This window comes from Coregonus lavaretus (assembly GCF_964263955.1).
Source record: "Coregonus lavaretus genome assembly, chromosome: 5".
NCBI classification, from domain to species: domain Eukaryota; kingdom Metazoa; phylum Chordata; class Actinopteri; order Salmoniformes; family Salmonidae; genus Coregonus; species Coregonus lavaretus.
Window position 1 is genome coordinate 13,452,172 of NC_139992.1, and position 15,074 is coordinate 13,467,245.

Sequence of the window (15,074 nt, forward strand, 5' to 3'; positions counted from 1 at the left end):
TATTAATGGCACCTGTTTGAACTTATTATCAGTATAAAAGACACCTGTCCACAACCTCAAACAGTCACACTCCAAACTCCACTATGGCCAAGACCAAAGAGCTGTCAAAGGACACCAGAAACAAAATTGTAGACCTGCACCAGGCTGGGAAGACTGAATCTGCAATAGGTAAGCAGCTTGGTTTGAAGAAATCAACTGTGGGAGCAATTATTAGGAAATGGAAGACATACAAGACCACTGATAATCTCCCTCGATCTGGGGCTCCACGCAAGATCTCACCCCGTGGGGTCAAAATGATCACAAGAACGGTGAGCAAAAATCCCAGAACCACACGGGGGGACCTAGTGAATGACCTGCAGAGAGCTGGGACCAAAGTAACAAAGCCTACCATCAGTAACACACTACGCCGCCAGGGACTCAAATCATGCAGTCCCAGACGTGTCCCCCTGCTTAAGCCAGTACATGTCCAGGCCCGTCTGAAGTTTGCTAGAGTGCATTTGGATGATCCAGAAGAGGATTGGGAGAATGTCATATGGTCAGATGAAACCAAAATATAACTCTTTGGTAAAAATTTAACTCGTCGTGTTTGGAGGACAAAGAATGCTGAGTTGCATCCAAAGAACGCCATACCTACTGTGAAGCATGGGGGTGGAAATATCATGCTTTGGGGCTGTTTTTCTGCAAAGGGACCAGGACGACTGATCCGTGTAAAGGAAAGAATGAATGGGGCCATGTATCGTGAGATTTTGAGTGAAAACCTCCTTCCATCAGCAAGGGCATTGAAGATGAAACGTGGCTGGGTCTTTCAGCATGACAATGATCCCAAACACACCGCCCGGGCAACGAAGGAGTGGCTTCGTAAGAAGCATTTCAAGGTCCTGGAGTGGCCTAGCCAGTCTCCAGATCTCAACCTCATAGAAAATCTTTGGAGAGTTGAAAGTCCGTGTTGCCGAGCGACAGCCCCAAAACATCACTGCTCTAGAGGAGATCTGCATGGAGGAATGGGCCAAAATACCAGCAACAGTGTGTGAAAACCTTGTGAAGACTTACAGAAAACGTTTGACCTGTGTCATTGCCAACAAAGGGTATATAACAAAGTATTGACAAACTTTTGTTATTGACCAAATACTTATTTTCCACCATAATTTGCAAATGAATTCATTAAAAATCCTACAATGTGATTTTCTGGAAAAAATGTTTTCTCATTTTGTCTGTCATAGTTGACGTGTACCTATTTTGAAAATTACAGGCCTCTCTCATCTTTTTAAGTGGGAGAACTTGCACAATTGGTGGCTGACTAAATACTTTTTCCCCCACTGTATATGTCTGAGGAACACCTATATCAACACTCTTCATGTGTTAAGTCACCGTGTTCACTTCATGTGTTTCTGTCTCCCTCCCATGATTTTATTTTCTCACGGTCTATCTGCTCCTAGACCCAAGCTCTGTAATCCAATCATTCGGAGTGATGCCTTTTACATTGGGAATGCACAGCCATGGTCTCTCTGCTGTCCTCTGCAGTAGTGTTCACATTTAGAACACTGAGAACCGATAGGAACCTTGTCCCATATCGTCTCAGGATGGTGGTTAGGCCGACTTAGTATTCAGATGTGGTAGGCAGAGCAGAGCGCTGAACGCTCCTCTCCAATCAAATGAATAGGTCATTAAGCTGTTTCTGTAATAATGAGTTTTCTCTCTCCTAGATGGAATACATTCTCTCAAATGAGTGCTATGGTATGCATTATGCATAGCTGGACCTGAGAGGACAGGCTTTGTGCTGTGGACACTGGACTTAACCATTTTATCATCAAAGTGCAAATTCATGGTTTGAAGTTACATAACAGTATGTGTGTGTAGCTGCTAGCTAGCATGTTTACAGTCGTCTAATGGGCTCTGGTTAAATGAGCTGATGCTCCATGCGCAGACGTAAACAATTACACCCAAGCTCCCTTTATCAACAATACAATACACACTAAATAGGTGGTCATTGAAGAGCTTTGACAACTGTCCTAACCCAACAAGCAGGTCCCAGCTCCAACATCTTCTAGCACCGCAATGTGCACGCTGATTAGGCCTACACATCTGATTGTCCTGTCAGTGGTTGGAATTCCAGTCTTCTGTCTCAGACGCCCCACCGTGACCTCTTTATGAGTGACCTTTAATGTCTGAGGTCAGTGGCTGTATATTATCAGCCTTCAGCGCTGGGGTGAAAGTCCCCCAAATTCTCCCTGTTATCACCTAACCCCACTGCCCTCAGACAAGTGAAACGGTTTCTTACAAGCACAGGCTATTTTGGCTATTTTAGGGTAGCACAGACAGGTCCCAGAGGCCCCCCCCCCTTTAAATGTGTGTACTTTACTGTTTTTATACTTGGGATATCACTTTTCAATAGTAAAAGTACAACAAAAAAAAGCTTTTTGTCCTGTTCTATTTCAGTGAGGAAGCCCAATTTGACCTGTAAAACTAGTAACGTTATGTCCTCCTAGAGCAGAGGCAGTCAGATTAGGCCGTAGCTCCCAGTTTTCTGTCATGTAGTGTCAGACATTCTGAATCAGCTGCTGCCTGGTTGTGTTTGGAGGCCATGTTTGAAGCCTTTACTTCCAGCAGAACATTAGTCATCATGTTGCAAACTGATGCCTTTTTCTATCCTGTCGGACAGGTCTGTCCCGTGGCTGGAGCTGTGCTTCCTCTAGCCTGAGTGTGTTTGTGTGTGTGTGTGTGTGTGTGGTCAGCGGTCACTCCATCCTCAGCCCCAGTCGAGCCAGCCCTACCCTGCCCTGCCCTACCCTGCCCTGCCCTGCCCTGCCCTACCCTGCCCTACCCTGCCCTGCCCTGCCCTGCCCCGCCTGGTGATGGTGTGTCAGTTTCAATGGAGAGGCTATAGGGTAAATCAATTTAAATTCATTCACTTTTTGACAGCACCCCTTTTGATTGGAACGAAACCGTCCATACATTTTTGCCCATTGTCGGAGTGCTCAGAAAGTGGCTTTTTGGACCTGAATGCCAAAACATCCAAGAGATAAAGGATTTTTTATTTCAGCTCATGAAACATGGGACCAACACTTTACATGTTGCGTTTATATTTTTGTTCAGTATAAAGTTTGATAAGGTTTGATCATAAAGTTACAGATGCCCTCCCCCATGTCAAACACTTGGATTCATTATTAAGGGGACAAGGTGTCTTCACCTTAACCTTAACCTAATTTAAACACCAATGGTAACAGGATATTCTCTTACCTAATTTAAATAAGTACCGCCTTCTAAACAACATCGGCGAAGGCATGTTTGCAGAGGGGTGTGGTTTATATAGCTAGATAGTTACTCTACTGGTGCCAAAATGTTACTGTAGGGTGTCAGAAAATAAAATAAAAGTTGACCCTATTCATCTATGGCAAAGATACTTACAGTGCCTTTGGAAAGTATTCAGACCCCTTTACTTTTTCCACATTTTGTTACGTTACAGCCTTATTCAAAAATGTATTAAATTGTTTATCTTCCTCATCAATCTATGCACAGTACCCCATAATGACAAAGCAAAAAGGTTTTTAGAAATCTTTGCAAATGTATTCAGACCCTTTACTCAGTACTTTGTTGAAGCACCTTTGGCAGCGATTACAGTATGACGCTACAAGCTTGGCACACCTGTATTTGGGGACTTTCTCCCATTATTCTCTGCAGATCCTCTCAAGCTCTGTCAGGTTGGATGGCGAGCGTTGCTGCACAGCTATTTTCAGGTCTCTCCAGAGATGTTCGATCGGGTTCAAGTCCGGACTCTGGCTGGGCCACTTAAGGACATTCAGAGACTCGTTGTCCTGTTGGAAGGTGAACCTTCACCCCAGTGTGGTCCTGAGCGCTCTGGAGCAGGTTTTCATCAAGGATCTCTCTGTACTTTGCTCCGTTCATCTTTGCCTCGATCCTGACTAGTATCCTAGTCCCTACCACTGAAAAACATCCCCACAGCATGATGCTGCCACCACCATGCTTCACCATAGGGATGGTGCCAGGTTTCCTCCAGACGTGACGCTTGGCATTCAGGCCAAAGAGTTCAATCTTGGTTTCATCAGACCAGATCATCTTGTTTCTCATGGTCTGAGAGTCTTTAGGTGCCTTTTGGCAAACTCCAAGTGGGCTGTCGTGCTTTTTACTGAGGAGTGGCTTCCGTCGGACCGCTCTACCATAAAGGCCTGATTGGTGGAGTGCTGCAGAGATGGTTGTCCTTCTGGAAGTTTCTCCCATCTCCACAGAGGAACTCTAGAGCTCTGTCGGAGTGACCATCGGGTTCTTGGTCACCTCACTGACCAAGGCCCTTCTCCGCCAATTGCTCAGTTTGGCCGGGCAGCCAGCTCTAGGAAGAGCCTTGGTGGTTCCAAACTTCTTCCATTTACATTTACATTTTAGTCATTTAGCAGACGCTCTTATCCAGAGCGACTTACAGTTAGTGAGTGCATACATTATTATTTTTTATACCCCCGTGGGAATCGAACCCACAACCCTGGCATTGCAAACGCCATGCTCTACCAACTGAGCTACATCCCTGCCGGCCATTCCCTCCCCTACCCTAGACGACGCTGGGCCAATTGTGTGCCGCCCCATGGGTCTCCCGGTCGCGGCCGGCATCGACAGAGCCTGGATTGGAACCAGGATCTCTAGTGGCACAGCTAAGAATGATGGAGGCAACTGTGTTTTTGGGAACCTTCAATACTGCAGAAATTTTTTGGTACCCTTCCCCAGATCTGTGCCTCGACACATTCCTGTCTCGGAGCTCTACGGACAATTCCTTTGACCTCATGGGTTGGTTTTTGCTCTGACATGCACTGTCAACTGTGGGACCTTATATAGACAGGTGTGTGCCTTTCCAAATCATGTCCAATCAATTACATTTACCACAGGTGGACTCCAATCAAGTTGTAGAAACATCTCAAGTATGATCAATGGAAACAGGATGCACCTGAGCTCGATTTCGAGCTGATACATAGAAATATACTTTATAATGATAATACCTCTTTATTATACCTCTCAACCTCCAGGACACATCTCCCTACTAAACTATGTGGGATGGAGGAGGTGTGGTGAGTGTAACTTGTGGATGGTAGTGACCTGTCTAACAGGCTAGTGTTAGTTCTGTACGGTTGGGGCTGACTGTAGCGGCTCAGGCAGGAGCAGTGGCGTGGCTTTTAATAGCTGCAGTAGTGTAGAGGTGTGGAGACACACAGCCAGGGTTTTCCCCCTGGGGTATACACATGCAGGTACACACACACTGCTTACAGTGGCTTGTGAAAGTATTCACCCCCCCCCCCCCCCCCCCGTTGGCATTTTTCATATTTTGTTGCCTTACAACCTGGAATTATAATGGATTTTGGGGGGGTTTGTATCATTTCATTTACACAACATGCCTACCACTTTGAAGATGCAAAATATTTTTTATTATGAAATAAATAAGAAATAAGACAAAAAAACAGAACTTGAGCATGCATAACTATTCACCCCCCCAGAGTCAATACTTTGTAGAGCCACCTTTTGCAGCAATTACAGCTGCAAGTCTCTTGGGGTATGTCTCTATAAGCTTGGCACATCTAGCCACAGGGATTTTTGAATATTCTTCAAGGCAAAACTGCTCCAGCTCCTTCAAGTTGGATGGGTTCCGCTGGTGTACAGCAATCTTTAAGTCATACCACAGATTCTCAGTTGGATTAAGGTCTGGGCTTTGACTAGGCCATTCCAAGACATTCAAATGTTTCCCCTTAAACCACTCGAGTGTTGCTTTAGCATTATGCTTAGGGACATTGTCCTGCTGGAAGGTGATCCTCCGTCCCAGTCTGAAATCTCTGGAAGACTGAAACAGGTTTCCCTCAAGAATTTCCCTGTATTTAGCGCCATCCATCATTCCTTCAATTCTGGCTAGTTTCCCAGTCCCTACCGATGGAAAAACATCCCCACAGCATGATGCTGCCACCACCATGCTTCACTGTGGGGATGGTGTTCTCGGGGTGATGAGAGGTGTTGGGTTTGTGCCAGACATAGCGTTTTCCTTGATGGCCAAAAAGCTCAATTTTAGTCTCATCTGACCAGAGTACCTTCATCCATATGTTTGGGGAGTCTCCCACATGCCTTTTGACGAACACCAAATGTGTTTGCTTATTTTCTTTCTTTAAGCAATGGCTTTTTTCTGGCCACTGGTTTATTGTGGTGCCATATTCTTTCAATGTTTTTATAATGGATTTAATGGTGCGCCGTGGGATGTTCAAAGTTAGAACCCAACCCTGATCTGTACTTCTCCACAACTTTGTCCCTGACCTGTTTGGAGAGCTCCTTGGTCTTCATTGTGCCGCTTGCTTGGTGGTGCCCCTTGTTTAGTGGTGTTGCAGACTCTGGGGCCTTTCAGAACAGATATATATATATATATATATATATATATATATATATATATATATATATATATATATATATATATATATATATATATATATATATATATATATATATATATATATATATATATATATATATATATATATATATACTGAGATCATGTGACACTTAGATTGCACACAGGTGGACTTTATTTAACTAATTATGTGACTTCTGAAGGTAATTGGTTGCACAAGATCTGCTTTTAGGGGCTACATAGCAAAGGGAGTGAATACATATGCACGCACCACTTTTCCGTTATTAATTTTTTAGAATTTTTTCAAACAAGTTATTTTTTTCATTTCAATTCACCAATTTGGACTATTTTGTGTATGTCCATTACATTAAATCCAAATAAAAATCAATTTAAATTACAGGATGTAATGCAAGAAAAGAGGAAAAACGCCAAGTGGGATGAATACTTTTGCAAGGCACTGTATCTGGTGTCCCTGACACCTCACCTGATATTTTAACACAACTCAGCACTGGGGAATGGCTGAGTCTATTGCAAATAGGGCCTAGGCGTTAAGAAGACACACAGGCTTGTTGGAGCTTTAGTTCGGGAGCACCTTCAGCCTTTAGATAAGACTACTATGTCCAGTAAACATGATAAATACCAGTGCTATAGATATGCCTATAGTATCTCTCTGTAGTGCTGCATTCAGCAGAGGGCTGGTTCTATAGCTAGGGTCCTCAGCTAGGCTATATAGCTGGAGGAGCAAGCTCTTATTTCACTGTTTTCACTCCAGGAATTCAAGCTTGAACAGAGAGGCAGAAAGGGAGCATCGTCTGTGTGAAGTGGACTGGAAATACTGGCGTCTGTGTGCGTAATTCCCTATATCTGTCTGTGTGTGTCTGTCTGTGTGTGTGTCTGTGTGTGTGTGTGTGTGTCTGTGTGTGTGTCTGTGTGTGTGTGTGTGTGTGTGGTAAATGCATGTTTACTAGTTTTTCCTCAACGCTTTAGAACAGCTAGGCCAATTCACCCTCAGGCTCCTGAGTACTGCCTGCCGACTAGTCTATCTATCGCTGAGTCACTGTGCTGGTCTTCCGGGAACAACATACAGAGCTCTGAAGTATAATATTATCAGCATCACTCACTACCGCCCCGGCCCCAAGCACTGGTCTAGGATAGGGCTGCACAATTAATCCAATTCACATCGAAATTGCAATATTGACATGCAATATTCATATCGCAAGAGATGGCCTATCCATATCGCAGTATTTTGAAACGCCACTCAACCGCGTACAACATCCATTTTAATAGTTTACTCTGTTTGTCGTCTTGCTCCCTCTCTCCTCTTGCGGCTGCTTCCCATACACAAAGCCCCGCCCCCTGTCACTCAAGCAGCGCAGTTCCTCCTCCTCCTTGTTAGATTCACTATAAGTTTGCATGATGTTCTGTTAGGTCAAATGCAGTCAACACATTGTTCCAATCAAGAACGATGCTTCTTTCCACTTTGCTTCTTAATATAAATCATGTTATTTCTATGATTCCAACAGTTTACCCAAGTGTTATGATCTATATCGCAAGTCAAATCACAATCGGTAACAATTCGATTTTTTGCACATTTTGCAGCCCTAGTTTAGGATCAGTCCAGTCAAATCTCTGCTCTGACTCCAGCCAGTGTTTTGCTAAGAACACAAAACTGATCCAGAATCAGCTGGTAAACATTTGATGTTATAGTGTAAGGGAGGGAACTAGGGTCAGGCATCTAGACCAATGACAGGGTGTTAGGTAACTACTGTATAGCTCTGCCTCTGGGCTCTGTCTGTCCTGACAGCACAGGCTGGCTAACTGGCTGGCTGTCTCTCTTTTCCTCCAGCCACCACTCAGCCCAGCTGTTCCCCTGACTCATGGAAAATTACTGCAGTGAGGGAGGGAGAGCCCACAGTGTGTGTGTGTGTGTGTGCGTGCGCTCTTGTGTGTGTCCGTGCATGTGTGTGAATGAATCTGCAATACATCCATGCCTGTCTGATCTAATATGTCCTTCTACTGTCTCAACAGACAAGGGAGGGAGGAGTGTGTGTGTGTAGTGTGTCAGGCCACTGGATGTAAAATAAAAGTCTCAAAGAGACTGGGCTTCGCCATGATTCAATCTAAGCCTGGTCCAGCCACATCAGATGAGAGCAGAGGGGGAATCCTTATTTTCCATGACCCATGACACAGCAATGAATAGCAGACATGTTTGAGTGAATGATATGTCATTAAGTGTCCATTATAATAGAGATGATTGATGGATTGTGGCAGGAGAGGAAACCACCCATCTTCCTCTAGTAATGGAGAACACATTTAGCTGGCTATACCAGGCTAGCACTACTGGCTGGGGCCTCTTTCTTTTGTGTGTCATGTCTTCATGCTAGGAGGATAGGCATGTACTCATGTAATGTCCCCTTCCTTGTTTATCCATGTCATATAGAGATATACTGTGTGTAGGACTGTAGGTGCTACTTGTCATAGAAGCCAGCTGATGGCAGTGATGCCACTGAATGCTACAGATTGCTACAGTACAGTACTGTAGAGAGAGCTGCAGAGCTGCAGGTTTCATTGGGACGAGGATCCCATAGGGACTGGGTGAGCTTATTTTACCAGTGTGTCATCAGACAGGATGGCCACCAGCCTCAGTGTCCTGTAGCCTATATCTCTGGGTGGGGCTCCATACTCTGCTCCTCACTAGTCAGCCCCAAGGTGAGACAGAGGCTTAAACAAATTAACCTGAATGCAGAGAAAGTAGAACAACAGTCCCAGCCAGTCTGCCACCTTGTCTCAGAACGTCAACATACCCCTGGTGAAAGTCAGTGAGAGGAGAAATAACAGAGAATCCATGTTAAAATAAAGTGTAGAGTAGCCATGTTGAAATGAAGTATAGAGCAGCCATGTTGAAATGAAGTATAGAGCAGCCATGTTGAAATGAAGTGTAGAGCAGCCATGTTGAAATGAGGTGTAGAGCAGCCATGATGAAATGAGGTGTAGAGCAGCCATGATAAAATGAGGTGTAGAGCAGCCATGATGAAATGAGGTGTAGAGCAGCCATGATGAAATGAGGTGTAGAGCAGCCATGATGAAATGAGGTGTAGAGCAGCCATGATGAAATGAGGTGTAGAGCAGCCATGTTGAAATGAGGTGTAGAGCAGCCATGATGAAATGAGGTGTAGAGCAGCCATGTTGAAATGAGGTGTAGAGCAGCCATGATGAAGGGAGAAATGTTTACCAGCCCTGAGCCAGTGTAGCCATCTGTCTGTCTGCAGGGAGTGGGAGGGGTCTGTCTCTCTCTAGGGGTGGAGACTAGAGAGCTTGGGCTAGACAATGGTTGTGTGACTGACTGGACGGGTGGATGGATCAGGCAGGAGAGGCCCAGGCAGAGAAAGAGTGAGGAAACACATACAGTTGAAGTCGGAAGTTTACATACACCTTAGCCAAATACATTTAAACTCAGTTTTTCACAATTCCTGACATTTATTTCTAGTAAAAATTCCCTGTCTTAGGTCAGTTAGGATCACCACTTTATTTTAAGAATGTGAAATGTCAGAATAATAGCAGAGAGAATGATTTATTTCAGCTTTTATTTCTTTCATCACATTCCCAGTGGGTCAGAAGTTTACATACACTCAATTAGTATTTGGTAGCATTGCCTTTAAATTGTTTAACATGGGTCAAATGTTTCGGGTAGGGTTCAAGGTTGGGATGGTGTTCTTTGGCTTGCAAGCGACCCCCTTTTTCTTCCAAACATAACGATGGTCATTATGGCCAAACAGTTATATTTTTGTTTCATCAGACCAGAGGACATTTCTCCAAAAAGTACGATCTTTGTCCTCATGTGCAGTTGCAAACCGTAGTCTGGCTTTTTTATGGCGGTTTTGAAGCAGTGGCTTCTTTCTTGCTGAGCGATATAGGACTCGTTTTACTGTGGATATAGATACTTTTGTACCTGTTTCCTCCAGCATCTTCACAAGATCCTTTGCTGTTGTTCTGGGATTGATTTGCACTTTTCGCACAAAAGTACGTTCAAACAGAACGCGTCTCCTTCCTGAGCGGTATGACGGCTGCGTGGTCCCATGGGTGTTTATACTTGCGTACTATGGTTTGTACAGATGAACGTGGTACCTTCAGGCGTTTGGAAACCAGACTTGTGGAGGTCTACACATTTTTTTTCTGAGGTCTTGGCTGATTTCATTTGATTTTCCCATGATGTCAAGCAAAGAGGCACTGAGTTTGAAGGTAGGCCTTGAAATACATCCACATGTACACCTCCAATTGACTCAAATGATGTCAATTAGCCTATCAGAAGCTTCTAAAGCCATGACATCATTTTCTGGAATTTTCCAAGCTGTTTAAAGACACAGTCAAGTGTATGTAAACTTCTGACCCACTGGAATTGTGATACAGTGAATTATAAGTGATATAATCTGTCTGTAAACAATTGTTGGAAAAATGACTTGTCATGCACAAAGTAGATGTCCTAACTGACTTGCCAAAACTATAGTTTGTTAACAAGAAATTTGTGGAGTGGTTGAAAAACGAGTTTTAATGACCCCAACCTAAGTGTATTTAAACTTCCGACTTCAACTGTACTCTCGTGTGTTTTGTGGGCTTGTATAAATATCCTTGTGGTTACCGGAAACCCCCAAAAGTCCCCACCAGAATAGTAAAACAAGTAGAATTCTCTCTCAATTTTAGGGGTTAGGTTTAGGGTTACAATTAGGGTTATAAATGGGGTAAGCAGATTCTGGGATGAGTCGTTTCTGTCCATAGAGAGAATCTAAATTTCCCTCAGAAGAGACTGAATGTGGTTGAATTCAGAGCTGCAATTTGGAGCTCTCTTTAAGGTGTGACTCTCTGTACTGTTGCCTTCTCCTCTGGCCATCCAGTTTTAGTTCTCCAGACCTTTTTGTTTCAGTTTAATTACTGTAATTCCCTTTCATCTGCGTCTGAGAGAGCAAAGGATCTGGATTATTCCCCCAGAGCAGACATGCATGCTGCTGGTAGTGTTCAAGTAAACCTTAACCAGTGTCCAGTCTAAACTGAGGAAAGGAGATCTATTAAAGTTGTACAGCATATGATACGGAAGCTGTTAAATTGGATAACATAGAAGATGTCTGTTTCTGGCTGCTTGGACTAATCAACACTTACTTTACTGTTACTACTTCCTATCACACAAACCAATAGATGGCAGTGTTCCTTGCATAGTGCCCCATTTCATTTACAAGATTGAATGTTCCAAAAATTGCACCATGGCCTGAGCAAGCTCAGGTGATGCTTATGTGTCATTATGGTGTTAGCAGGGCTACTCTCACTAGACGTTCATTGAGCAGCACTCTCACCCCATGACAAGGAAAGTTAATGAGTTAGGGGGGCAATGCACTTACCTTACATCAGCCATGGTTTTCCTATGGTGGGTGACAATTTTTAAAATTCGTTTTCTATGGCTGTACTGTCCTAAATGTATAATAAGTCAATACTACAAACGTTTCAGAGAGGAAGGATCATCCATTGTCCTTTTATGAGAAGATAGTGTGACTATATTTCTGTTTACCCACAACCCTTTGCAAAACGAATTTGCATACTGAAATGAATTCTGAAGGAAGAGACAAATTGTTAGATTCAGTTTTATGTTGTTAAAAAGTGTTAACTTATGATGGAATTTTTATTTCTATGTACTTTATTTCATATTTTTATGTTTATTCAAAATGTCCTACTTTTGTGTTTTCCAGGTGGCTTTGCTAGGAATAGACCTTTTATCTGCCCTAGTGACAAGGCTACAGGACCGATTTAGGAACCACGTGGGAACAGGTAAGATTGTCATTTTATTATCTTAAAAAATATCACTTTCTTCGTGCTTAAATTAGTTCAAAGAAAAATTGGTTTAGGTTTCTAGACAAAATGTCAGACTAAAAATCACTGTATTGTATCCCTGCCTAGACTAAACTATTGAGCGCCATTGGATTTTAACTCATCGTTCACACCTTTAGATAACAATGCTAACCCTTCCCCTGTCTGTTCTTCTCTTCTCTCCTCTGTGTCTCCATCCCTCTGTCCTGTGTGTCTCCAGTACTGCCCAGTCTGATAGATCGTCTGGGTGATTCCAAAGACCAAGTCAGAGAACAAGATCAAATCCTGCTGCTGAAGATCATGGAGCAGGCTGCCTCCCCACAGGTACATACACACCCCCCCCCCCCCCCATAGGTGGAGCTTTCCTGGGCTAACCTGTCCTCATAGACAAGCTATTGACAAAGGTCTTGAGTCAATCCCACAATTCCTTCCCTGTTGATTAATTCCTGAATCCCTAGTAGGTTTTGATTCCTTACTCGATTGTATGTTAATTGATATGATCCTGATCTGTGATAAAAAGCGATTTGATTGTTGACCTGGTATAAATATCCTGTCCTCTCCTCCCCAGTATGTGTGGGATAGAATGCTGGGAGGCTTCAAACACAAGAACAACAGGACCAGAGAGGGAGTGTGCCTTTGCCTCATCTCAACGCTCAACATGTAAGACTCCCTGGCCTCTCAATAACCCATCTATGAAACTGTCTCTTTTCTTACTATAGAACAGATGGGCATTAGAGCTCTCGGCTGATTTCTTTTAACATTGCTAATGTTTTTCATCATTCGTTTGTAATAGACAGGGAAGGATTCAATATACATTTGTAGATTTCTGGTTTCTAATACTCTGATAGCAATGGAAATGTAGCTAACTGCCAAGAGAATGGATGAGCCTAGGTTTGATTTGTGTATCATAGGGAATTTAAAAATGATATTATGGTAAGGTCTTTATTGTCAGGAGTCTATTTGCAGTGATGCTGATTCTTACCTATGATGTCATTGGCATGCTTTCTCTCTCTCCCTCTTTGTTCTTCCAGGTACGGAGCTCAAGGCTTAACCCTCAGTAAAATAGTCCCTCACATATGTAATCTACTAGGTGATCCCACCAGTCAGGTACGTACGGCCTGTTTGCTGTGTCATGAATCAGTTTATTACACTGCTGGCCAGGGAGGGGGAGAGTTCTAGCGCAGATGGACACAAAGGCATTTCTACAGGGACATGAAGCCCCCTAGTGGCAGCCACAGAACAGAACAGTGCTATCTGTTGGGGGATGCAGACTAATGTTTCTGTTCGTGACTGTTTCAAGATCTGTAAACAAATCATATTAGTGTTAGCGTATATACATCTGTGAGTGACTGGGGGTTGCATTCTGTCAGTAGATAAAGACATTGTCATATTCTATTGTAGTCCTGTTAGGGCATGTTCTAGATTGAACCTTCCCCCCCCTGTTGTCCTCAGGTGAGAGACGGAGCTATGGGCTGCCTGGTGGAGATCTACAGACACGTGGGGGAGAGGGTGAGGATGGACCTCAGCAAGAAGGGCCTACCACAGTCACGGTATGATGGACCTTCTACCTCTCTGTCTGTCTCTCTGTCTGTCTCTCTGTCACTCTGATTGTGTCTCTCTCTCTGTCTGTCTCTGTCTGTCACTCTGATTGTCTCTCTTCCCCTTATCTCACTCACTCACTCACTCACTCACTCACTCACTCACTCACTCACTCACTCACTCACTCACTCACTCACTCACTCACTCACTCACTCACTCACACACTCACACTTTCTCTCACTCCTCTTTCTCGTTCTCTCACTCCTCTTTCTCTCTCACACTCCTCCCTCTCTCATTCTTATCTCACTCCTCTCTCTCTCAGTTCAAATCAATTCAATTCAAAGGGCTTTATTGGCATGGGAAACATATGTTTACATTGCCAAATCAAGTGAAATAGATAATAAACAAAAGTGAAATAAACAATCAAAAATTAACAGTAAACATTACACTCACAAAAGTTTCAAAGGAATAGAGACATTTCAAATGTCATATTATGGCTATATACAGTGTTGTAACAATGTGCAAATAGTTAAAGTACAAGAGGGAAAATAAATCAACATAAATATTCACAATGGTGTTTGTTCTTCACTGGTTACCCTTTTCTTGTGGCAACAGGTCACAAATCTTGCTGCTGTGATGGCACACTGGTATTTCACCCAATAGATATAGGAGTTTATCAAAATTGGATTTGTTTTCGAATCCTTTCTGGGTCTGTGTAATCTGAGGGAAATATGTGTCTCTAATATGGTCATACATTTGGCAGGGGATTAGGAAGTGCAGCTCAGTTTCCACCTCATTTTGTGGGCAGTGTGCACATAGCCTGTCTTCTCTTGAGAGCCAGGTCTGCCTACAGTGGGGTCTCTCAATAGCAAGGCTATGCTCACTGAGTATGTATATACTCAATGCTTTCCTTAATTTTGGGTCAGTCACAGTGGTCAGGTATTCTCTCTCTCTCTCTAGGCTACAACAGTGTGAAAGAGGGGTGTGGTCTAATGTAAAGGTCCTAAAGGGAATGTAACCACCTAAATGACTCCATTCAAACATAATTCCATTCTGTAGGCCTATAACATTAACATTTAGCAAATATGCAAAATATTTAATTCTGAAGTGCACTTTCTCTGATCATTTTAACAGCCTACAGAACACTGTAGACCAGAACAGTGTAGACCAGAACAGTGTAGACCAGAACAGTGTAGACCAGAACAGTGGGAAAGAGGGGTTGGTCTAATGTAAAGGACCAAAAGGGAAGCAAACCACCTAGGTTAAATGATCTGTTATGTCAAGTGTTAGATGTGTTTCA

At 43.3% G+C, this 15,074-nt stretch overlaps 1 protein-coding gene across 1 annotated transcript in view; it reads left to right on the forward strand.

Annotated features, from left to right (window-relative positions):
* Nucleotides 1-15,074, forward strand: part of LOC311128813 (CLIP-associating protein 1-like) — a gene marked incomplete at its 3' end in the record, with an annotated part of 48,109 nt that overhangs the window by 19,910 nt on the left and 13,125 nt on the right. Inside the window, exons 3-7 of the mRNA XM_084161044.1 lie at nucleotides 12,118-12,196; nucleotides 12,456-12,559; nucleotides 12,804-12,895; nucleotides 13,267-13,342; nucleotides 13,688-13,785. Coding sequence (XP_084017170.1) covers nucleotides 12,118-12,196; nucleotides 12,456-12,559; nucleotides 12,804-12,895; nucleotides 13,267-13,342; nucleotides 13,688-13,785 — 449 coding nt within the window. The remainder of the gene's footprint in view (nucleotides 1-12,117; nucleotides 12,197-12,455; nucleotides 12,560-12,803; nucleotides 12,896-13,266; nucleotides 13,343-13,687; nucleotides 13,786-15,074) is intronic.